The sequence below is a fragment of the Delphinus delphis genome, chromosome 3 (assembly GCF_949987515.2).
Source record: "Delphinus delphis chromosome 3, mDelDel1.2, whole genome shotgun sequence".
In the NCBI taxonomy this organism is placed as follows: Eukaryota; Metazoa; Chordata; class Mammalia; order Artiodactyla; family Delphinidae; genus Delphinus; species Delphinus delphis.
The window spans coordinates 6,391,227-6,414,671 of NC_082685.1; the positions used below are offsets into that span (position 1 = coordinate 6,391,227).

The 23,445-nt window shown below is 52.6% G+C and overlaps 1 protein-coding gene across 2 annotated transcripts in view; it reads right to left on the minus strand.

Moving 5' to 3' along the window:
• MLLT1 (MLLT1 super elongation complex subunit) overlaps positions 1–12,218 on the minus strand; it is a 64,924-nt gene extending 52,706 nt beyond the window's left edge. The window contains exons 1-2 of one of the 2 annotated variants that reach the window (XM_060007557.1): positions 12,093–12,218; positions 2,263–2,443 (exon numbers count right to left, since the gene is read on the minus strand). In XM_060007557.1, the coding sequence (XP_059863540.1) occupies positions 2,263–2,443; positions 12,093–12,104 (193 nt within the window). In that variant the 5' untranslated portion in view covers positions 12,105–12,218. Of the gene's footprint in view, positions 1–2,262; positions 2,444–2,707; positions 2,806–12,092 lie in introns of those variants that run through there. The other variant, XM_060007556.1, reaches the window with a different exon arrangement.
• Positions 12,219–23,445: the final 11,227 nt, after the last annotated feature.

Below are 23,445 nucleotides of genomic sequence, written 5' to 3' on the forward strand. Positions count from 1 at the left end.
CAACGAATACTTAGTAAGCACCTAAGTATTACTTAGGATACAGCAGCAAACTATATGGCCAGACACAAACCCCTCACTTGTCGGGGATGAAAGAGGGAGAAGCTTAGGAGAAAGTCTAACCCTTCACGCTAGTAAGTTAATAAACAAATGTGAAAAATCTAGAGATAAGAAGCAAATTTGCTTCTACTGCTTTAAGGTGTTAAGAAAGGACACGACCCAGAAAGGCCTAGAAATGTTGCCCCTGGGGTGATACCACCGCTGATGAGTTGGGAGGTGGGAACATCCCACCTGGCACATCTCTGCTGGGTCTGTTACGGGTGCATATTGTGGTGTAAAAGATACTTTTTAAGCACATAAAGTATAATTTCAGAGGCTGGAGCCCTATAAGAAATTCACTGGCTGCTTCACCTGATCTGTTTTTCACTGACCACTAAGCAAATGGCGAGTGAGCATTTACCATTCGATACCCGTGACGCAGGTGCCCTCTGTGTAGAGGCCGCACCGACTTTGCAAACACGCACGATTCACCTACTGAAACTCTGCCTGCAAAACGACACTTCAAAAGAGTGCACTTCACTCAAAACCCATGTTTCAGACATCGGGAGCTCAGAGAATGTGCCGCTTCCTCGTGACCACAAACAGGTGACTGGGCCTCTCGGGACCTCAGTTTCCACATCTAGATATGGGAGGGGATCCTGGGGGGCTCCCTGCATCGCACAGCACAGAGCGAGGGCAGGACAAACGTAGGCCGCTCTGAGTGTTACTTCTAGCGGCTGCTTGGTTAAGGACCGGAGGGGAGGAAGATGAAACCAGCAGCTGAAAGGTGGATAGGAGTCACCATCTGAGGCCCCTCCCGGAGAGAAAGGGAGGGACGGGAGAGGGCGGTGGTGAAGGAACCACAGTGGCAGCTATCTGGGAAAGCAGGCACCTGGGCCAGGAGGGGGCAGCCCGGCTTCTGCTCTGCGTCCGGACACAGCGACCACGGGCTCCCCCAGAATGAACAGGCGTGACCAAGCGCCAAGAAAAACGGGCATATCCAGCCCACAGAGCATAGACTCATGCTTTAAAGCACAGGCAGCTTACCTGGCCCCCTGAGCTTGCTTCCCCATCTGTAAAAGAGGGTCGCGGGGTGAACGAAAAGAACTTGTGAGCAGGACGTGCCTGATAAGTGGCATGTATTTCTACTATTATTATTAGCAGGTGCTTTACAGATACCTGCTGTTGCCAGGAACAAGATGGGCTCTCTCCAAGAGGCTCAGAGACGGAAAAAGGAAAAAGGGAGAGAAGCTGAAGACTCAGGAAAGGAGAAACGAAGGAAAAGGAACAGCGGAAAGCTGATGGAAGAATCCAGAAGAAAAAGAATCTCGAGCCAGTTCTGAACCAGGAGTTTCTACTCCTGTAACACACGTCACTTCCCCACTGGACAGCAAGACACTTGCCGGCCCAAGCCCAGGCCCCCAGCAGGTCCCGGAATGGGCTCCTGCTTCCACCCGAGGCTCCATGCTGTCACAGCATGACCCCCGGCCCCCTGGCCACCTACTGTGGGTAGAGGGGGCAGCAGCCCAGCAACGGCTCTCCCAGCCCTGAAGCCCTTTCCGAGCACAGAGTCCTTTGTTCCTTTATCAATGCATCCATTCGAGAACTATTTTCAAGACCCCTGTGACGGGCTGGGCTTCACATGGGGACCGAATGGTAAAAACAGGAGACAGGGCCCGGCCCCCACAGAGCTCCCAACATCGCCTCCAACTTTGCTCCAAATTCCCCAGGAAGTGGTCTCTGATCGCGCGCCCTGGGTGAGTTCCCGGTTCTCCACCCCGTCAGACAGCCGGGCCGCATGTCACCCTGTACTTCGCAGATGGCCGGGCACTCTGAGGGGTGAAGCCAGGGAGGAGGCGGCGGCGAAACGCAAGCCTTTTCTGCTTTTGCCCCACATACCACGGGCTCTCTAAAGGGCATCTCTCCTCCAACGTGGGCCCAGTAAGCAGCTTCCTGCTTACTCACCAGGGGGTGTAAGTCGCCCTTCCCACCCTCAACCACAGGGCTACATTCTCTGGAAGCTTCTCAGAGCCTGAGTCTAAGTGATGACACAAGATGCTGTCACCACCTCCGCTGGGTTTTCCCTACAGCCAAGTCCGCGGCCAAGGGAGAAGCAGAAGGGATGGTGGAGGCCCTGTGTGGAGGGCGAGCTCTCACCTCGGGCTGCGGGGTACAGGCCACCTGCTCCCCAGGGAGAGGGCAGGCGGCCAGGGTGGGGACACTCACCACGCTTGGGCTTGGGGAAGCTGTCGTGCAGCCGGAAGACCACCTTCTCCACGAAGTGCTGGATCTCACACTGCTCAGGGCCGCGGACAAACACCATCCAGTCATGCGTGAAGCCCTCCGTGGTGGGCTTCTTGCGCAGTTGGGCACGATGTCCCAGCTCTAACTTGACCTGGACAGTGCACTGCAGGGAGAGAGAGGCGGGCACAGGGTCAACGCAGAGCCCAGGGCAGGGTGCTGCAGGCCGTGCCCTCCCCCTGGCCCCCCGCGGCCTACAGAGCTCGTAAGTGAAGGGAGTCTGCGAAGGGGCAGCGCGTTCACAGGAGCAGGAGCCTACACGTGCTCAGGTGGGCGGGGCCCGGACGGCTGTGCATGCCTTCGCTCCCCAGGAGGCCAACGGGGCCCCCCCCCCGCGCCTCCTCCCCACCCTGCCCCAGGGCCTTGGCACCTGTGGTTCCCACTGCCTCGGATGCTCTCCCCCAGGCCTCCCCACGGCTGGCTCCATCCTGTCACCGAGGTCTCGGCTTGACTGTCACCTCCTCAGAGAAGCCCTCCCTGACCACCCAACCTGAAAGCACCCACCACCACCCCATGGCTCTTTATGACACAGTCTTCTCAGCAGTCTCCATGATCAGACATCATCTTGCTAGCAGTCTGCCTGCTCTCCTCTTGCACTGGCTCACGGCAAATGGCTCCCTGCCCGGAGTAGCAACCCTCACCAAGATCTCCTGGAAAATAGCAGCGTGACCCGTGGTGCCACTGCAGTCGCCCCTCAGTACCCATGCGGGATCGCTTCCCGGACCCGAGGATACCAAAATCCACAGATGTTCAAGTCCCTTAGGTAGAAAGGCTTAGCACTTACATGTAACCTACGGATATCCTCCTGCATACTTTAAATCATCTCTGGGTTACCTATAATACCGCGTACAACGTAAATGCTGGGTAAATAGTTGTAACTGCATGTAAGTACTATGGAAATAGTTGCTGGGGCACAGCAAATTCAAGGGTTGCTTACTGGCACTTTCGGGAATCGTTTTCCCGAATATTTTCAATCCACAACTGATTGAATGTGCGGATGCAGAACCCACGGATCCGGTGGGCAGACTGTACCTCGTTCTACGCATGAGGCAACCAAGGCTCCAAGAGTGAGCTGTTGAGTGGCACACACGAGGCGCCTGAGTTGTGGGGAGATTCAGGCCCAGGTGTGTGTGTGTCACCCAAAGGCCACTCCCTTGGCCAGTGTGCCATCCTGCCGTCCTTGATTAAAGCATTTTCATTCTCCACCATCCCACAGAGTGCCTCCTGGAAAACAGAGACCCCTGGGGTCACCTGAGTCACCTGCACAAACGCTGGCTTTGTTTTCAAAGCAGAACAGCGGTTCACAGTGAGAATGGGGGGCAAGTGTGAAGCCAGCTGGGGACAGGTGCAGGTGGGCCCGCGGCCTCGGGCTGCCCTCCTCACACACATGTTGGCCACTCACCTGAGACAGGAAGCAGCTCGTGCCGGCCCCCCGCCACACACACACACTAAGCAGGCAGCCCCAACCCTTCGTAGAACTTGCACCAGTGAGGCCAGCTGAAACCGCCGACAGGGACCCACTGTACACATCTGCTCTGGCCTGTTAAAACCCTCTCTGGACTTCACAGAGATACAGTCTGACACCTAGTATCAAAATCAAGAACGTTACAAAGAAAGCAGAGGCCAAGTGGACACTTGCTCCTAAGTACTGAGATAACGAGGGACAAGCGGGCCAGTGGCCTGGATCCCACGCATCCGGAAGGAAACTCCCCTGTCGGGCTCAACAGCCCAGGCCCAGACCAGAAACCTCCCTCTGCACTCTCTTTCTCACCACCGGACCCCAGGCACCCCTGGGGCCACAGTCCCTCCAGGACCTGCCTCTTCTCTGGGTTCCAAAACCCTGTTCAGACCCACCACCGGCGTACTCCCCACTCTTCCACCCCTCGCTGCTTGGTCACTGCCGGGAAAGCATGGCCCGCCGCTCTCGGTCAGAATCGAGTCCGCAGGCCCCAGCATACCTCCCATCTCACACCTGTGCTTCCTCAAGTCTGGGGTATTCCTCGTTTACCATGCTTTCACCCAAGATCAGAGAGTATGTCACAGAGCCGTGCAAGTTTCCCGCGCTGCAATCCCCTGTACGTGCACACACACATGCTCGTGCACAAAGAAGATGCTGCTAAGTTCTGGCCAGGCCTTAGAGGCTGAGAACCGAGGAAGCACAGGAAGACGCACACACCCTGCATCCCAACTCAGTCAGACACCAGCCATCCCCAAACATACCGGGAACGTCCACTCCCATCCACCTCTGCTCCTTCCGGCCCGCAGCCGGGGGCGCCCTAACTCACTTCTCTCTGATTGGAATTCCACTTGTCCCTTAAGCCCTGGCTCAAGTGCTACTCTCTCCAGAGCCCCTTCTGATAGATCCACACCGGAAACCAACCAGACCCTGGTCTCCACAGCAGTCTGTGTACAACCAACTCCGCTGTGCCACTTCATCCCGACCCTGCTCCTGACTGTTCACTGCTGTCTCCCCCAGGGCCACATCCCACCCGTCCTTTTAACCTCTATCCTGGAATCACGCTGCACGAGGCATCAACACTGGATTAAACCAGAGAGGCTTCCTAGATCAGTGAGTTCTAAGTGGTGCGTTGGTTCCAAGAGGGAAGGGCCAAGGTGACAGATAAGGACAGGGTGGCCCGGACGCATGGACTGGCGGGAGGCAGTGGGTACTTAGCGAGACAACTGTAAAAACAGGGCAGGAGCCCCCCACCCCGCCGGCACAGGACGACAGTCCCCGTGGGGCTGCTTGGGAAAAGAGCAGAGAGCCCCGGGACCGGTCCACTCGGGGGAGGGGTGGGGATCCGGATGGAGCATTTAGATTCCACACTAGAGAAATGACAGCCAACCGTACGCAGGTGACGGATTGGAGGAAACAGCATCTAAGTGATAAAGCACCCCAGCAACTGTGTACACAGTCTGGGCTGAAGGCAAAAAGGACAGACAGACCAACAACAACAAGCCTGCTGGGAGGCAACCAGAGGGAGTGGCTGGAAAAGAAGCCTGAAACAGGAGAACTGGGAGGACCCAAGGGCGGATGCAGAAGGAGAGACAGGCGACCAGGCAGCTGGGTGGCTGTGATGATGCCCATGGAGCCCGGGTGGGTGGAGCGGGGGTGGGGGGTTGGGGACATTTGGGGGGAAATACCCCCCTGACAGCTGGAGAAAAGGCCTGGACGTCTGGATAAACAAGTCATGCTCGAATCAACCACAAGCTTCTATCCGCAGAACGCTGCTTATGGACAACGTTCAAGATAAACAACCCCCAACAATATTTACATGATCCCAAATAGGCCATAATCGCCCCGTACACTTACGGGTGTGTAAGAAACTCTGCCTTTCTCTCTGACCTGTTTTCACACTGAGGAGTCGGGAGACAATCCCTGGATTATGGGAAACCAGATCCACATAATCACAATGACAACAGGACACTGTTGAATGGCTTCTGGTATCAATACTTTCAGAGTTAACTCCTAGGTGATGAGATGCCCCCTCAGATTCTGCTGTTCACCAATCTGGAGATTAACAACCCTGCTCCAACCCCAGCTGCCTTCCCGGCATTTCTCATCACGTGGGGTTCCTACCCAGGGCACATGAGCAAGCCCGGCAGAGCAGTGATTGTGAAAGAAGGGAAGACCACAGTTCCATCCGAGGGGGAAAATGGAAGCGCCAAAAAGACGCTCCAGAGGCCAAAGTAAACAGGAAGGTTCTGAAGCGCGATGGGTAATCTTTGCAGCCGGCGGGCCGTGCCCAAAGCTCCGCCCAGGCGGCATCTCTGCCTCAGGGGCCAGCGCCAGCTCAGTCCCGACACCCCCAGACCCCAGGTGCCAATGACTGCATACGCCAGTGCACACAGGAGAAGTCTCCCCTGAATGCTGGAACCTTCTAAGAAGTAAAGATGGTGGAATATCACAGATTTGGGGACACTATATTAGAAAAGAAATCATTGATTCCGTAGGACACTCAAGCTACACCGAAGCGGAGGCAAGTAAAGCTGAGCCCTGGCCAACTACTCCGACTCGGTGAGTCACGGTAATTCCACCTCCGACAATTCCACCTCTGCAGGCTCTGCCCCCTCCTTCCTTACTCCACCTGGACTCCTTCCCTGTCCAGCAGAACTAGAGAACTGAAGCAGATCAGTCAGCTGCTTCTCCAGGAAGGGTGCCTGCTGGAGAGGCTCATTGTTGGCTGGATTAATAAGCCCGAGCTGGACTTCCCTGGTGGCGCAGTGGTTAAGAGTCCGCCTGCCAATGCAGGGGACACGGGTTCAAGCCCTGGTCCAGGAGGGTCCCACATGCCACGGAGCAACTAAGCCCGTGCGCCACAACTACTGAGCCTGGGCTCTAGAGCCCGAGAGCCACAACTACCGAGACCATGTGCCACAACTATTGAAGCCCATGCACCTATAGCCCGTACTCCGCAACGAGAGAAGCCACCGCAATGAGAAGCCCACACACCGAACCGAAGAGTAGCCCCCCTGCTCACCGCAACTAGAGAAAGCCCGTGTGCAACAACGAAGACCCAATGCAGCCAAAAACAAAATGAAAAAAGAAAAACTAATAAATTAAAAAAAAAAAAAAAAGCCCGCGCTGCCTGGAGTGACGTCCCTCACCTGCCCCGCGGCTGCTGGGAGGCCCCTTGCAGAGCCTCCAGAGGGAGGGCCCGGCCTTGGTCACTGCCACGTCCCAGCATCTTGAGGGCCACTTCGCCACCCACTGCCCCCACAAAAGCCCAGAACAAAGGGGCACTTTCCAGGCTGCTCCAGAAAGAGTTAACTATTCTACCTCTGGGAAATCGTCCCTAAGACCTGAGATGAGATGGAGTGGCACGAGGGCTCCCAGGGCCATCTAGGGACAGTTAAGCTTGGGCTGAGGGCCTCCGCTGGGCACTGCCCTCGCTCCAGGCCAACTGGCGGCGGGCACTTGGAACCCAAAGGCCAGAATCCTAAGTCCTGCGAGCCAGGCAGACGCATCAGCCAGCACAGACCCCTGCAGGTGTGGAAGGGGAGGCCCCACCCAGCAGAGACAGAGCCAGCCTGGTGTCAACAGCCCTGCTGGCCTCACAGCCCTCGCTTCCCGGGATCCTTCCCACATCCCTCGAACCCTGCCCTCAGCCCGGCCCCAGGAGACAGGTCTTCAACAAGTGTATCTGTAAGATTTCCCCGGATCTTCTGGTGGAAATTCTCTTTACCAGATGCCCCCCCCCACGCCGTCCCCCCACCCCGGGAATTCCCACTTTACCAAGTGGCCTAATTAGGCCTGGAGTCTGGCTACTGCAGCTAATTCCCTCAGATGCGCAATCCCCTCCCCTCCCAGGAGGAGGAAGCACCCAGGGGTCTTTTCCCTGATCAGCCTGGGACGATTTTGCCAAGTCTGATGACACCCAGCAGGGTCACTGGCAACGTGGTCCACACACCCACAAAGGGGGACAGGGGCTGGGCCCACAGAGCGGCAGCCACACAAGCCCGAAGTAAGCGCTCTTCACAGAACTTTCTCCCTCTAGACCCAGCGGGGGGCTCCCGGGAGCAGCCACTGAATCAGAGCACAAGACAGGGAGAGGACAGCCGTCCCTCTGAGACAATCCTCTCAAGTGGAGACTGCCTGCCCGGAGGCTGGGACCTCTCAGGACAGCCGCAGGAGGCCCTGGCCCTCTAATGCCTGGCCCACGGGGGCTGGTGGCTGCCCCTACACTCTCTTAGGGCTCCATCCGGCCTCAATTCTCTGACCCAGGGCACCAGGTTAATGACAAAGGGACAAGAAGGGGCTCAATGAATGTGCCTCTGGAAACTCTCTAAGGTAAGTGTGCAGACCGTGAGGGTGTGCAGATACACCCACAATCTTTAGGGCTGTCAGGCTGCTGGGAAGCCTCACCCCTACCAGCCCACCAGGGAGGCCTGGGACAGGATATGCATTAAATATGTAGGAAACGCACACAGACATGTAGATGATGCGTCGGCCATCCCCAGAGTTCTCCAGAGAGCAGTCTTGGGAGATTTTGAACACAAACAAGCCCAATAAAGGCATCTGTCACCAGGCCAGGTGGGCCTGGTGACAAAGGCAGTGATTCCTAGTCACTTTTATTTAACCAACAGTTGGCGAAGCTAAGTGCAAATATTCGCATTACAAACTACGAGGGACCCAAAGGGGAGCAGAACTCTGGTCCCCGCTCTCAAGCACTTTACAACATGCTTCACAACTTTAAAACCTGGCATCGACCTGCTGTGACAGCTTCAGAGCCAGGTGGGGGAGGACCCCATCACCCTCTCATTAGCACTCTGCACAGTCCTGAGGTTCTCTATGCAAGGTCTGGGGGAAGAGCGAGCGCTCCCCCTAAACATCCCACCAGGCCTCGACTCCTTGCAGGGCTGTCCTGGGCCTGCGTTTGCACATCCGTGAAATGGGCCTTCCCCGTGAGAAACAAACCTCCCTTCTGCAACAGCAGAGTATGGTCACAGGCAGCTGTTCTCAAATCCAAACTTTGGAGATGAAGAGTCAGCATCAGTTCAACCATGTGGCTCAGCGGGTCGGCCGCCCACCTCGCAGCCAGGCCCAATGCTTTTGTGAAGGGAGGACTCCCTGGTCCTTTGGGGAACAGGACTCCCCAGACGCTGATACCACTTCTAGCTCCCTAGGCAACCCCCCGCCCCCTGAGGCTCCCTTCCCTGCCTCCTTTCCATCTTTTCAGCAGCTGCTCAGTCTGTAACCACGCCCATTCCTTCCCCACCATCCTTGGAGATAAATCACATGGCTCCCAGCCATGACCCCTGCGTGAGCAAAGACCTGCCCCCAAAATACATCACCATGTCCCCCCTAAAAAAAAATACAAATCCCGCAGACGACAGACGTGTAAGTACAGGCTACAGGTCAAGGGATCAAACAGGTGGGGGTGTGGTCAAGGCAAAGGGTACCAGAATGACATTTTCCCGGGAGCCAGAGCCAAATGCAGAATCCCCCTTCTCAGCTGGGCCTGGAAGTTCTAGAAAACGCAACAGGAAGGTCAAGAGAACCAGTCTCCCAGAGCAAGCGGGCCTGGGCGAGCGGGGGAAGCCCTGTTGTTTCCCATCACACTGAGGCATTCACAGGTTTGGGGCATCGTGGGGGAGACAGAGAAGGCTGACTCTGCTGGATTCACAGCGTCTCCCCCGCCCCTTCTCTCCTGCCTCCCCAGGGGCTGCTGCCCCCTAAGGAAGGGACAGAGCTCCTGGGCCTCTCCCAAATTTGCATGAGAACACAGCCGGGGATGAAGAGTCAGACGCCTGGGTGGCTCAAGCTTTCCTCTGGGACCGGTTTCACTTGTCAATACGTGTGCAAGGATCCAGACCAGCGCTGTCGAGTGGAACCTTCTGCCCTGACGGAAAGGTCGCCTCTTCGTGCTACCCAATGAGGTGGCCGGCACCTCAGGAGTGGTGGTTCCTGGGCACTTAAAATGTGGGTGGTGCAACTGAGGAACTGACTTTTTCGTTCTCGTACTTTTAAGTTTAAATAGCCACCGAGTGCTAGCTGCTGCCGCGCTGGGCAGTGGCGAGGTACCTCTCTTTGGCCCAGGGTGCTCGCCTGCTCCCTGCACCCCCAGCAGGACGGCTGTCTCCCTCTGTCACCGACCCAGAACGCCGCCCCTTCTTACCGCTCTGCTCATACAGATGACAGCCACCCAACCAGCCAGGGCGCCACATATCACAAGGGGAATGGACACAGCTGGGCCTGAGATGTTTCCCCGGGAGGCCCGGCGGGTGGGGTGAGGGGCGGGAGCCATGCTCTACGCCCACAGGGTGCCCAGCAAGACTTCCCCAGGGGCCAGCTTCCTTGAAAGTGGACACTGAAGGTTTATTTTGTTTTGTTTCTTAACTCAATACAGATCGGAGGCAACGAGCTCTGTCCCTTCAAGGGAAATGAACTCACACCACTCTGCAGAAATCCCCCATTCAGCTATCATGAACTATTCCCTACTTCTCAAGAAAGAGGTACAACACCAAGGCTGAAAGGAAATCGCAGTGAGAGGGTGCCCCCAAGCACAGGCCTCAGTGATCCTGCGCCACCAGGTGGCTGGGATGGGCGGGGGGGAGGTCTCCCACCCCCCAACCCTGAAACCCCACGGCCACACAGCACCTTACGAGCCAGAGCTGCCTGAGTGGCGCCGGCAGCCAGGGATGCCCCAACCTGCCCTGACGAACAGCGGGGATTTCAGCTGCCAGCCCCACTGCCCCCACACTGCCTCTCCTGGCTTCGAGCCCCTGGAAGGCAGGGGCAGCAGGGGAGGGTGAAGAAATAAATGATCCTATGTCGGGGGTCGCAATGGTCCAGGGCTTGGGGAGGGGTAAGGGGCTTGGGTACTGAAGAGGAGAACAGCCTTGGGTTCGCCAGGACTGGCTCAGGGTTTCCAGATAGAAGGGAAAGGGGCCGTGGGGAGAGTTTAGGGAGGCTGGGGAACACCCTAGGTTTGCAGCAAGGCTCTCGGTGGAGGCTCCAAGATGCTGGGGAAGGCAGGGAAAATGGGGTGTGCTAGGGGGAGAGGGTAGTGGGTCAAAGTCACGGCATCAGACTAGGGGATGCTGGGAGGAAGTGGGCGACCCTGAACGTAAGGAGAGAGACACATGGGTTCAGGAGAGACTGCAGGTCTCTGCAGGGAGGACGACTATGGTTACAGGAACCAGAGAGAGGAGACCTGGACTGGGGGACAACGTGGGGAAGTGTAAATCAGAGTCACAGGGGCAAAGAGGGCCCGAACTGAGGGGAGTGAGGCATCTGGTGTCTGAAGGGCGTGGAGGCTCCAGGTCCGAGCAGAAATGGTCCCTGGACCTGGTCAAAGAGGGTCTGAAGGTGAAGAGACAGACCCTTGGGGCCCTGCGGTCCAAGGGAGAGTGATCAGGGCCTGAAAGCAGAGGGGGCTGAGCAGCAGAGTGGGTCAAAGGCATCTGAAGAAGAAAGCCCAGGTCCAAAAAAGGGGGCCACTCAATGCAGGCCTGGGTCCTGGTGGGAAAAGACCCGGGACCCTACCAGGGTTTGAGGAGGAACAGATGCTCAGGCTGAGGCAAGGGCAGGACCAGAGGGGAGAGAGGTCAGCGTGAGCCTGGGTTCGAGGAAGGAGGAGGCTGCAGACCAAGGCCCCAGGAGTTGTGGGGAACTCAAACCCCAGCAAAGGTTTAATGCCGGGAGTTTGAGAGGATTCAGGGCCAAGGGGCCAGAGGAGGCAGGAGACACCGACTGGCCCTGGATTCAGACAGGAAAGGGGGTACAGGCCGGATCAGAGGAATCTAAGGGGTCCCGGGGGGGCTGCGGGGACTCAGGACTGTGCCGGGATCCCGAGGGATGTCCCAGAGGGCGCTGGGTCGGACTGGGGTCACAAGGGGCGTCCCAGGGGGATGTGGGCCAGGCCGGGGTCCCGAGGAGCGTCCCAGAGCGTTCTGGGCTGAAGTGGAGATCACGGGGGGTGTCTCACGGGGATCTGGGCCAGACCGGGGTTCCGAGGGGCTTCCCAGGGGACTCTGAGCAGCGGGGGACCGGGGTTCCCAGGGGAGTCCGCGGCGCTCTGACCCGGCGGGGGTGGCGGATGGGGGATGGGCGCCCCCGCCCCACATAAAGGCCCGGGGAGCTGCGGGCGCGCACAAAGCTGGGCGGGCGGGCGCCGAGCGGGAGCGGGGAGGCCGGGACCGAGGAGGGTCGGGCCCGGCCGGGCGGGCGGGTAAGGGAGGGAGGGAGGGAAGGAGGGAGGGGGCCGGGCGGGCGGCTCGGGCCGCGCTGCAGCGGCGCGGCCGCTCCTCACCTGATTGTCCATGGCTGGCTCCCCGCCCCGCCCCCGGGCCCCGCGTCGCTCGCCGCCGCCGCCGCCGCTCAGCGCCGCCGCGCCGCCCTCATTGTCTGTCAGGCGCCGCCGCCGCCTCTCCCGGCCGCCCGCCCGCCCGCCAGCCCCGCGGAACCGGAAACCACCGCCAACCCGGGTCGCGCACCGACTGCGGGCCCCCGCCGCCGACTCGGGCCCGCTGCCCGGACTGACAGCTACCTAGGCCAGTCGACGACGCGGACGGCGACTTGTGGGGCGGGACTTCCGGCCTGGCGGGGGCCTGCCGGGCTGCGGTCGGAGGGACGAAGACCGCAGCCAATGGGAGGCCCGGACCGGAGGGGCGGGAGGAGGGAGGGAGGGAGGCGCGAGGCGAGCCCCGCAGAGGGGAGCGCGAGGTGTGCGCCGCACGTGGAGGGGGGCGGGGGCGGAGGCGGGACGGGAGCGCCGCGCCTGCGCACTGTGGCCCCAGGGGCCGCTGCCCAGTGACCGGAGCTTCCCGGGGCTGAGCCTCCCCCGGGCCCCAACCTCCCCGGTAGGGAGGAATCCCCAGGGACACTTTTGTTTCCTGGCCACGTGTTGCTGCTGTGTGATGGAATGAGACCTGGGCTCTGGAACTGCAGATTAATTTTCCAATCCTGGAACTGTATCATGGTCAACTCCCTTCTTACCCTGAATCTCAGTTTGCGTCTGTAGAATGGGGACCATCACGGTGTGATGCTAGTACGTGGTAATCTGAATGATACAAATCTAAAATCTGCTGCATTGACATAACCGAGAAGTTCTCATTTTATCCACGAGATTTATCATGCTAATCCCTCCAAAAACCGTTTTTTAATTTACCCATGATAATATACCGCGACTTGTAAACTGTTTATATCGAATGTAAACATATGGCCCCATCTTTTTCAGGATCCTGTAAGCCACTTGTCTCTTGGACCTTAGGACTTCTACCTACGATGTGCAGTTATTTTAAATCCCTTCTTATAAATAGAAATCAGGGTTTTTTGTTTGTTTGGCTATTTTCCCCCCTCCACTTCTCATTTAAGTGTCAGGCAAGTATTCATTAGGTGGTGTGGCCTGTGCTTTGCGCTGAAGAACAGCGCCGGAAAATCAGTTATTTTGGGATAGAAGTAAGTCCAAACAAAAACTCTGAAGAGGGCCAGATCACTGTCATAATACATAGTAACACCGTACTTTTTAATCTAGGGCAGGGTGAGCTGGTTCGTGGGGGGAGAGGGGAGGGTGGAGGTCATGCTGAGAAAATATGCAACAACTTTTTTTTTTTAGATATTCTTCATAATTATACCTAATCATCATCTATTTTGTTTATTTATTTATTGTTTTTGTTTTGTTTTGTTTTTCTGTGGCCGCGCCGTGGCATGTGGGATCTTAGTTCTCCGAGCCCGTGCTGCCGGCAGTGGAAGCACGGAGTCTTAACCACTGCTCCGCCAGGGAAGTCCCAGCAGCACCTTTAATGTGGGTACAACTTTAACTTTTTTTTTTTTTTTAATCCTGTAACTGAATGTAAGTGGATCAGTGGTTCTAAGTGGTCCTTGAACCAGGAGGTTCAGCATCTCTGGGAACTTTGTTACAAATGCAATTTCTGGTTTCTCTTGATTTATGGAATCAGAAACTGGGTGTGTGGCCAGCTGGGGGTGGGGTAGTGCAGAAATTTGTCTCTGAAGGAAGCAGGCAGTGAAGAACCTTTAAGCTACAGTTGTTGCAAAGAAAAGCTTCAGGAACTCAGCCTCCTCCCTCTTACTCATCTGGAAACTATCCTTAGATGAGATTCTTAATTGTTGGGGGTTTTCAAAACTACCTCCCTGGAGCTCTGACTAGATCAGGTATAACTTTTTGAGCATTAGAAAGGATAATGGGGAAACAACCCAAGTGCCCATCAATGAATGAACAGACAAACAAAATATGGTCTGTCCATACAATGGAATATTATTCAGCCTCAAAAAGTAAGGAAATTCTGACATGTGCTACAACATGGATGGACCTGAGGACAGGATGCTCAGTGAGAGAAGCCAGACACAAAAGGACAAATACTGTCTGATTCCACTCACATGAGGCCCCTAGAGGAGTCACATCCATAGAGACAGAAACTAGATGGTGGGGGCCAGGGGCTGGGGGAGGGGCTGGGGAGTCAGTGTTTCATGGGGACAGAGTTTCAGTTTGGGAAGATGAGAAAGTTCTGGAGATGGATGGTGGGGATGGTTGCCCAACAATAAGAATGTACTTAATACCACAAAACTGTGCACTTAAAAACGGTTACAATGGCAAATGTTATGTTGTATATGTTTCTACCACAATAAAAAAAGGACCATTTAACTCTGTGAACATACAAATATACATGAGTCCATAGTGATATTAAAACAACGAAGCACATTTGTCACCTTCGAAGGTGACAATTGTATGAACTCCTCACTTACCAAGCCTTTACAGCATGAAACCAGCTCCAGTTGATGAGGGAAGAAAGCCCTTTTTGCAGAAAAATGCCAACAAATAATGCTAAAAGGATGACAGAAAAATCACTGTTTTGAAACCCCTAATGAACTAATCATCACGGACAAGAGTCATCAATGGATGCTAACACGATTAACTGAAAGGTTCACGGGAGACTGGATAGTATCAGGTCCACCAATGATCTCCTCATAGATTGCCTGCTAGATGCAAAGAGGGAAAAAATAACTTTCCAATGGAAGCATCATACCGTTGCCACCTTTGTTCAGTGACTTTTAGCAGCAGGGCAGTGGGACAAGCAGATGACAAGTTCCTACTAGGTGCAATGGTAAATACACAGCACCAAAAAAGTGTTCATGCCCCAAACGTTTAACTTGAATCACACCTCTAGTTCCAGTTTACAGAAGAAACACAAAGGATAGAGGCACATGGCAGATGACACCATGAGAAGCAATCAGACAAGTCCAGAAGGCGTAACTCTCAACAGCCTGGCTTTCTGGAGTCAACAGGATGGGAGGAAAGAAATGAGGACTGCCCAGAGTTCAAAGAGATGGTGTCACACCAAATGCAATGTTGGGTACTTCATTGGATCTTGGCTTTGAACAAACCAGCTGTGTCAACTGGGGACATTTGAACTTGAATTATATTGCATTATGTTTAAACTTGTATTTTGTTAGGTGTGATCATGGAATTATGGTTGTGTAGGAAAATGGCCTTATTTTTTAAAGCTGCATAGGGGTGAAATGCCCCCAGGCTAATCGCCTTTAAAATACATTAATTTAAAAACTAGACAGTGCAAATATGGCAAATGTTAAGAATTGTTCAATCTAAGTGATGGGCATATGGGATTTCATTACTGGTCTCTATACTTTTCTGCATGTGGGACATTTCTATAATAAAAAGTAAAAATGTTAAAAATGCATCCTTTGGGCTTCCCTGGTGGCGCAGTGGTTGAGAGTCCGCCTGCCGATGCAGGCGACACAGGTTCGTGCCCCAGTCCGGGAAGATCTCACATGCCACGGAGCAGCTGGGCCCATGAGCTGTGGCCGCTGAGCCTGCACGTCCAGAGCCTGTGCTCCGCAACGGGAGAGGCCACAACAGTGAGAGGCCCGAGTACCGCAAAAAAAAAAAAAAAAAAAAAAAGCATCCTTTGCCTAAAATTGAACCACTCTTTTCCTTCCTCTGGAGGTAAACAGAGGGCTGCCCCATTTTGTCATTAGCATGGCCATGTCCTAGCCAACACCTGCTGTACACAAACTCCAGAGGATGAATTTTAAACTCATTTCATCTTGACAATTGTAAGAGGTAGGTGTTGTTGCCCCCATTTCACAGGTGAGGAAACTGAGGCCCAGAGGAGGTGAGTTACCTAAAGTCCCATGCTGAGTATATGGCAGAGCCAGGGACCCACCGAGAGTCCAGAGCTACATATCTGCCGCCCTGTGTCTTACCTTAGTGCCTACTAGCAGCCTCCCCCACAAGAGCATCTGTACACGTTTGCTGAATAAGGATATCAGGGAAGACTTCCTGGTGGTGGTGGGGAGGGGGGGAGGAGATTGAAACTGAGACTTGAATTGCATGGAAGGTGAATTCTGATTTCTTTCGGAGGAATGAAGAATGTTTAGATAGTAAGTTAGAAGGTGGCACTGTGCACAATATTGCTCTGGTTGTCATTTGCTATATAACAAATCACCCTAAACTGAGTGACTTAGAACACTAATCATTTATTGTTGGGACCCAGTTGTTGGACCTTCAGAGATTCTGGTTTCATTAGTCTGGAGTAATACAGGGCCACCTCCCCCTCCCCCCTTTTTTAAGTTCAGCTGGGGAATCTCATGTGCAGACTGGGTTGAGAATCACTGAGCTGAAGTTAATAACACTTTTTGTTGTTATTGTATCTAGTTTTGTGGTTATTTTTGATCCATGGCAAATGACTTCTGTAAGTGACACAATGTTTCCTATTGACTTCAGTAAGAGCAAAGGGAGTAGATTTAAAGAAGAACATAAAGCAAATGGTAGTGTAAGCATTTGGCGGAATGCATGATTGATATACATTATCCTGATGTTGCAAGCATCTGCAATTCAGGCAGGACTTGGCAGATACAGCGTCTCTGTGCCCCTCATGATGTGAACTTACTGAGGCCAAAGAATCTCTCCAACACAGCTCACTCACCACACCAGCAAGTTGGTGCCGGCTATTGGTTCTTCTCCATGTGGGCTCCTCCACAGGGTGGCTTGGGCTTCCTCACAGCATGGTGGCTGGGTTCCAAGAGTGAGTGTCCCAAGAAAATCAGGAGATAGCTGCATTGCCTTGGATGAACTAGCTTCAGAAGTCACATGGAGTCACTTCCACCATAGACTAAGCTCACCCACATTCAAGGGCTCCTTCACAGAGGAGCATAAAGGTCACATTGTTAGAAGAACATGTGGAATGGGAGATGTGGTTGCAGCCATTCTGGAAAATATACCGTCTTCCACAGTTATTAACTCCAATATCTGAAGACCAGGTCCTGGGTAATTATAGATGATAATGATAAACTTTATTTAATTTGCTGTTAAATAAAGTAAAGCCCAAAGTCTGTATAAATATCTACAAGGTCACAGATGAGGGGGACAGGGAGGCACAGACCTCCCCTATCTCCCCATTGCTCACTCTGCTCCCTATACCCTGAACACACTGCCTGGTACATAGTAGCTGCTCAAAAAACATGTCTGTTGCGTGACATGAAATAATAGTGAATCACATCGTGAGAAGGTTAGTTCCTGATGATTTCTCTTCTAGTCTTTCTAATTCCTTCAAGAAGGAAGCCTTGGCTTGGTGTTCACAACTCTTAAACTCCTCTCTGGCACCCTCTTATCTTCCTAATGGCAAGAGAACAGACCAAGGGTTCAGACCCCGGGACAGGTGACTTACCTGGTACAGGGCCCTGCCTGTTCATTGATGTCTCTCGAGGAGCTTCAAAAAATACCAGTGCCCGAGGCCCACCTTCAGAGATTCTGGTTTCATCAGTCTGGAGTATAGACTTTAAATTGGGGTATAGTTGACTTACAATATTATATTAGTTTCAGATGTACAACATAGTGATTCAATATTTTTATAGATTATACTTCATATAAGGTTATGACAAAATATTGGCTATATTCTCTGTGCTATACGTCACATCCTTGTAACTTTTTTTTTATACCTAGTAGTTTGTACCCCTTTATCCCCTTCACCCATTTTGGCCCTCCCACCAGCCCTCTTCCCTCTGGTAACCACTAGTTTGTTATCTGTATCTCCACCCTGCCCCTGACATTTCTTTAAAATCAGCTGGGTAAACAACACGGTCCTACTATATGGCACAGGAGACTATATTCAACAACCTGTTATAAACCATCGTGGAAAAGAACTTTTAAAAGAATGTATATATATATATATATATATATATATATATATATAACTGAATCGCTTTGCTGTACAGCAGAAATTAACACAACATTGCAAATCAACTATAATTCGATAAAAATTTTTTAAAAATCAGCTGGGGATTCTCATGTGCAGACTGGGTTAAGAATCACTGAGCTGCAGTTAATGGGACTTCCCTGGTGGTGCAGTGGTTAAGAATCCACCTGCCAATGCAGGGGACACAGGTTTGATCCCTGGTCCAGGAAGATCCCACATGCCGTGGAGCAACTAAGGCCATGTGCAACAACTACTGAAGCCCCCACACTCTAGGGCCCAAGTGCCACAACTACTGAGCCCACGTGCTGCAACTACTGAAGCCCGCATGCCTAGAGCCTGTGCTCGGCAACAAGAGAAGCCACCACAAGGAGAAGCCCGCGCACCACAAGGAAGAGTAGCCCCCGCTGGCCGCAACTAGAGAAAAAGCCCACGTGCAGCAAGGAAGACCCAACTCAGCCAAAAAATCACTGAGCTGCAGTTAATCACACTTTTTTTGTTACTGTATCTAGTTTTATGGTTATTTTTGATCTATGACAAATGACTTCTGGAAGTGACCCAATGTTTCCTGTTTAAATACATCAGTGTGAGCAAAGGGAGTAGATCTTAAGAAACAAAAAGCACATAGTAATCTGAGCATGTGGCAGAATGCATGATTGATACATGTTATCAGGCACAAGTCCCACAGCTACAAAGTAACATTTTGGACCTGGGGAGTCTAGCTTCCAGTCTGTAACTGAACTGCTATATTAGGTTTCTATCGCCCTCTAGTGGTCCAGTTTATTTGCACCCAAAGGGAGGACTTCGTATTAATTCCCCTACCTTTCACCTTGTAGGTGGTTCAGCCCTCGGAGACTTTTTTTGGAACCCTCTTTCTGGCCTTCAGCACGTTTCCTGTACCTTCCCGTTTCCTGCCAGCCACAAATGTACACACAGCCACTCATAGCAGTATCGAATGAGACCAAGCTGGAGCAGAGCCTAGTGGGGTGTTGGAGACCTACCCCAGATTAACTTCAACTCAGAGCAGAGCTTGAATATCACACTGAGACACTTGTCTCTTATCCCATAGGCAGTGGGGAGCCATGCATGGTTTTGGAGCAGACCAAAACTATGTGCAACAAGGCATTTCCCCAGAAAAGGGCACTACACTGGACATTTGCAATTTTCTCCCTCCTAGCATCATTCTCCCTTATTTTTTTTTGCGGTACGCGGGCCTCTCACTGTTGTGGCCTCTCCCGTTGCGGAGCACAGGCTCCGGACGCGCAGGCTCAGCGGCCATGGCTCACGGGCCCAGCCGCTCCGCGGCACGTGGGATCGGGGCACGAACCCGTGTCCCCTGCATCGGCAGGCGGACTCTCAACCACTGTGCCACCAGGGGAGCCCCCATTCTCCCTTTTTTATTTTCTGGCAACAGTCCCTGATCTGAGGGCTCCCTCCAGTATAAGCCTGTAAGTCACCTTTGTGTGAATTTTTAAATGGCAGCCCTTCTGGGAGGATGCCAACTCATGACAGGCACAAAGCTTAAGAGAGGACTTTGACCCCCACTTGCTCCCTCTTCCCCCCAATCAGACTCACAGTCAGAGTGAGGCTCCCCACCCTCCACAGAGGAAGCACATGCCCAAGTCTGGCCAAAGGGCTGCATCCTTCTCGCTACCGGGATCGGTGGAGGCGGTTGCGAGAGGGCATGACCTAACACCAGCCAAGAGTGACTCTGGGAGCTTTCTTAAATTTTAATTGAGGTAAAATTCACATAACGTAAAACTAACCATGAACCGTATTAAAGTGTACGATTCAGGGGCATCTAGAACCTTCCCAGTGTTGTGTAACCATCACTTCTATCTAGTTTTCCAAGACCTATTCTTCACCCCGAAAGGAAACCCTATACCCATTAATAGTCACTCCCCATTCCCTCCTCTCAGCCCCTAGCAACCACTAATCTGCTTTTGCCCTCCCTTATGGATTTGCCTGTTCCAGACATTTCATATACGTGAAATCATAGAATATGTGCCCTTAGTGTCTGGATTTTCACCGAGTGTAACGTTTTCAAGCTTCATCCATATTGTGTCATGTGTCAGAGCGTCATTCCTTTTTAAGGAGGAATACTATTCCATTGTATGAATGCACCACTTTTGTTTATCCATTGATGGACATTTAGGTTGTTTCCACCTGTTGGTTCTTATCAACAGTGCTGCTATGAACATTTCTGTATGCATACTTGTTTGAATACCTGTTTTCAATTCTTTGGGGTATATGTCTAGGAGTGGAACGGATGGATCACATGGTGATTCTATGTTTAACTTGTTAAGGAACCAGTAAACTATTTTCCACCACAGCGGTACCATTTCACATTCCTACCAGCACATCACAAGGGTTCCAATTTCTCCATGTTTTCATCAGCACTTATCTACTGCCTTTAAAAAATATTATGGCCAACTTAGTGGGTGTGAAGTGATATTTGTGGTTTTGATTTGCATTTCCCTAATGATTAATGATGTTGAGCATCTTTTCATGTGCTCTTGGAGCTTTCGTGTATACTTTTCTACTTGGAAGGCTAGAAGCCTAGTGGCAGCCACCTCCTACCCATGAGGCAGACCAGAGGGATGGAGGGAACCTGGCCCTGGTGACATCATTTGAAGCCTAGATCCAGCCACACCTGCAGCAGGCCAACTTCAAAGGTATATATGCTGATTATCCTTTTGTCATTCCAGCCAGCTAGAGTTGAGCATTTTGTCCTTTGCCACCCAGAGTCCTCCATGATGGAGACTGGGACTTGCCAAGGTCCCATGGTTAGTTAGAATTACACACTGGATGAGTACCTAGACCTCCTTCCTACCTGCCCACTGCCTCCATGCCCCAAGAGGAGGCTGTAAGGAGGAGTCAGCAGGGGCCAGGAGATAGAAGCTGGGGACAAATCATGGCCATGTATTTACGGATAGAGGCAAGAGGATTAGGAAGCAGATGCTTTTCTATCCACCTGCCCCCAGAAGAGTTTGAATTGAGATTCTTAACTATCAGAGTGTCAGATGCCCTTTAGAGAATATCATGGAAGCACAGCTGCTCTCCCCACCAGAAACACCAGGACACAACATTTCGCAGACAATTCACAAGTCTGTAGAAATTCCCACCGTCTCCACCCCCTCCTCCCACCACAATCCATCCTGAGGCCATAGGTGAAGAAATTCTGGTTTCTAGAACAAGAAAGTCAGAAAGACCCAGAAGCAGGAGACCTGAGATCCAAATACAGTCTTTCTTCTGACTCACTGTGGAGCAAGGAATTTGGGGGAAGGACAGTCCTGGCTCAAGTCCAGGCTGTGGGGGCCTGGGCAAGTTGCTTGCCCTCTCTGAGCCACATCTATAAAATGAAACTATTCTTGTCTATCTGGAGGGGGGTGTCGAGGGTTATTAGGTTCAATGCTGTGTGTCAGGGACATGTAAATATGAGGGGTCCCTCTCCTTCCAATGTCCCCATCTCTCCAGCAGGCCAGATGGTCTTGCTTCTTCTCCTTTTGGAGTGATGCAGTCCAGGGGCTTAGACAACATGCCCAGAAACCCATCTTCTGCAGAGAACGTCAAGTGGTTCATGGATACGAAATCCGTCCCGGCCCCCCAGGTTAAGAACCTCTTACTCTGAACTCTCATTTACTGAGCTCCAACAGCAGCTTCCTTTCTGTTGTTCCACTTCATTCCCACCCCAAAAGTTTCACACCTGCCATTCCCTCTGCCCAGAATGGTCTTGCCCAGTTCTTGGAATGGCTGCTTTCCTTGTTATTGAGGGCTCAGCTGGAAAGTGCACTCCCCACTGATCATCCATTTGAAATGGGCGCTCCCCACCCCGTGGTCTTGAGAACATCACCATGCTTTATCTTTTTTGCAGCACCCATCAGTGCCTTGGTTATGTGTCTTTTTATTTATCTAATGTTGTCTCCTCACTAGGGGAGGGACTTTGCATGTCTTTGTTGTCATATATCCCCAAGGACTAGTGTCAAACATATAGTAGGAACTCAAGATATATTTGTTGAAGAGATGAATGACTGACTGACTGAATGAATGAATGAACAGGTGGGAAAATAGATGAACGGAGGGATGACTGAATGATCTGGATGGATAAATGAATAAATAGATGGCTAAATATGGATGGATGGATGAATGGATGGATAAATAATTAAACAAATGGTTAGACAGAAGGATAAATGAAAATAAATGGATGGCTAGATATAGATGGATGGAGGGATAGTTAACAGTTGGATACATGGATGGGTGGAAGGATAATGAGTAATGGATGATGGAAGGATGAATAATAAATATATGGATGGATGGATGGGTGGATAAGTGGATGAGTAGATGGACGCATGGATGGTTCAATGAATGGATGATACATTAATGAATAAGCAGTAGATTAAAAAGATGGATAACAGATGAAAGGATGGACAAATGAAGGAATAAATTAGTGGATGAGTAACTTAAAGGATAGCTAGATGGATAGTTCAATGACAGTTCAAAAGATGGATGGATGGATAAAAGGATGGATAAATTACAGAATGAGTAGATGGACGGATGTTTGCCAGACTCCATGCTAAGCACTTTATATGTTATCTTGTTTTATCTACACAGAAATCCCAGGAAGGAAGGAATGTTTTACAGACATGGTCCTTGAACTTCAGAGGCAGGAAAAAATCGCTTACCCCAGATAATACAAGTAGGAGATGGTGGAGCAGAATTCGAACTTACATCTGCCTGACTCCAAGCCCTGAGCTCTTAACCGCCATGGAGATCACCCTCCCCTTCTCCCCTCGCTTTGAGAGCCTGTACCGGCCACTGCAGCTCCCGTACTGATGCCCGTGCCCCAACAGTACCCAAATCACCCAGTCCTGGCCTCCAAGTTGCTCTGCTGTCAACCCCACAACTCCATGGGAGCCGGTGTGAGCCCGTGTGAGGATCTGTGAGGTCTCTGCACGCATGTGTGAGTGTAGAATGAGGTGACTGGAAAACATGTCCCTTCTCTGGGATGCCCCCCAAGTACCAGTGACATTGCACAGCCGAAGACAGGTCCAAAGAGTCTCATAGTGACCGCCACTCTTCATAAGGTGCCCGGGGACCAAGCCCCAGCCTGAGGTCATTCCCAGTGGCTACCACAGAATCACAGCACCAGGTCATCCAGCCTGGTCATGTGACAACAGTGAACCAGGAAGAGGAAGTGAAAGAGAACAGGGGCAGGTTGTGGAGGGGAGCTCTGCCAGGCAGCCGCCCAGGGTCATCAGACTACAGCACAGAGAGGCTGTGAAGTCCATCCCCTGCCTCAGGATGGGGCCACGGAGGACCAGGAGGATGGGGAAATGGAGCTGGAGGGTGGAACTGCGAGTGTCTCTCAGTCTCCCCATTCAGGTTTCTGTCCTCAGGACGCAGGTAGCTGGGTGGTCAAGAAGCTGGCGGACC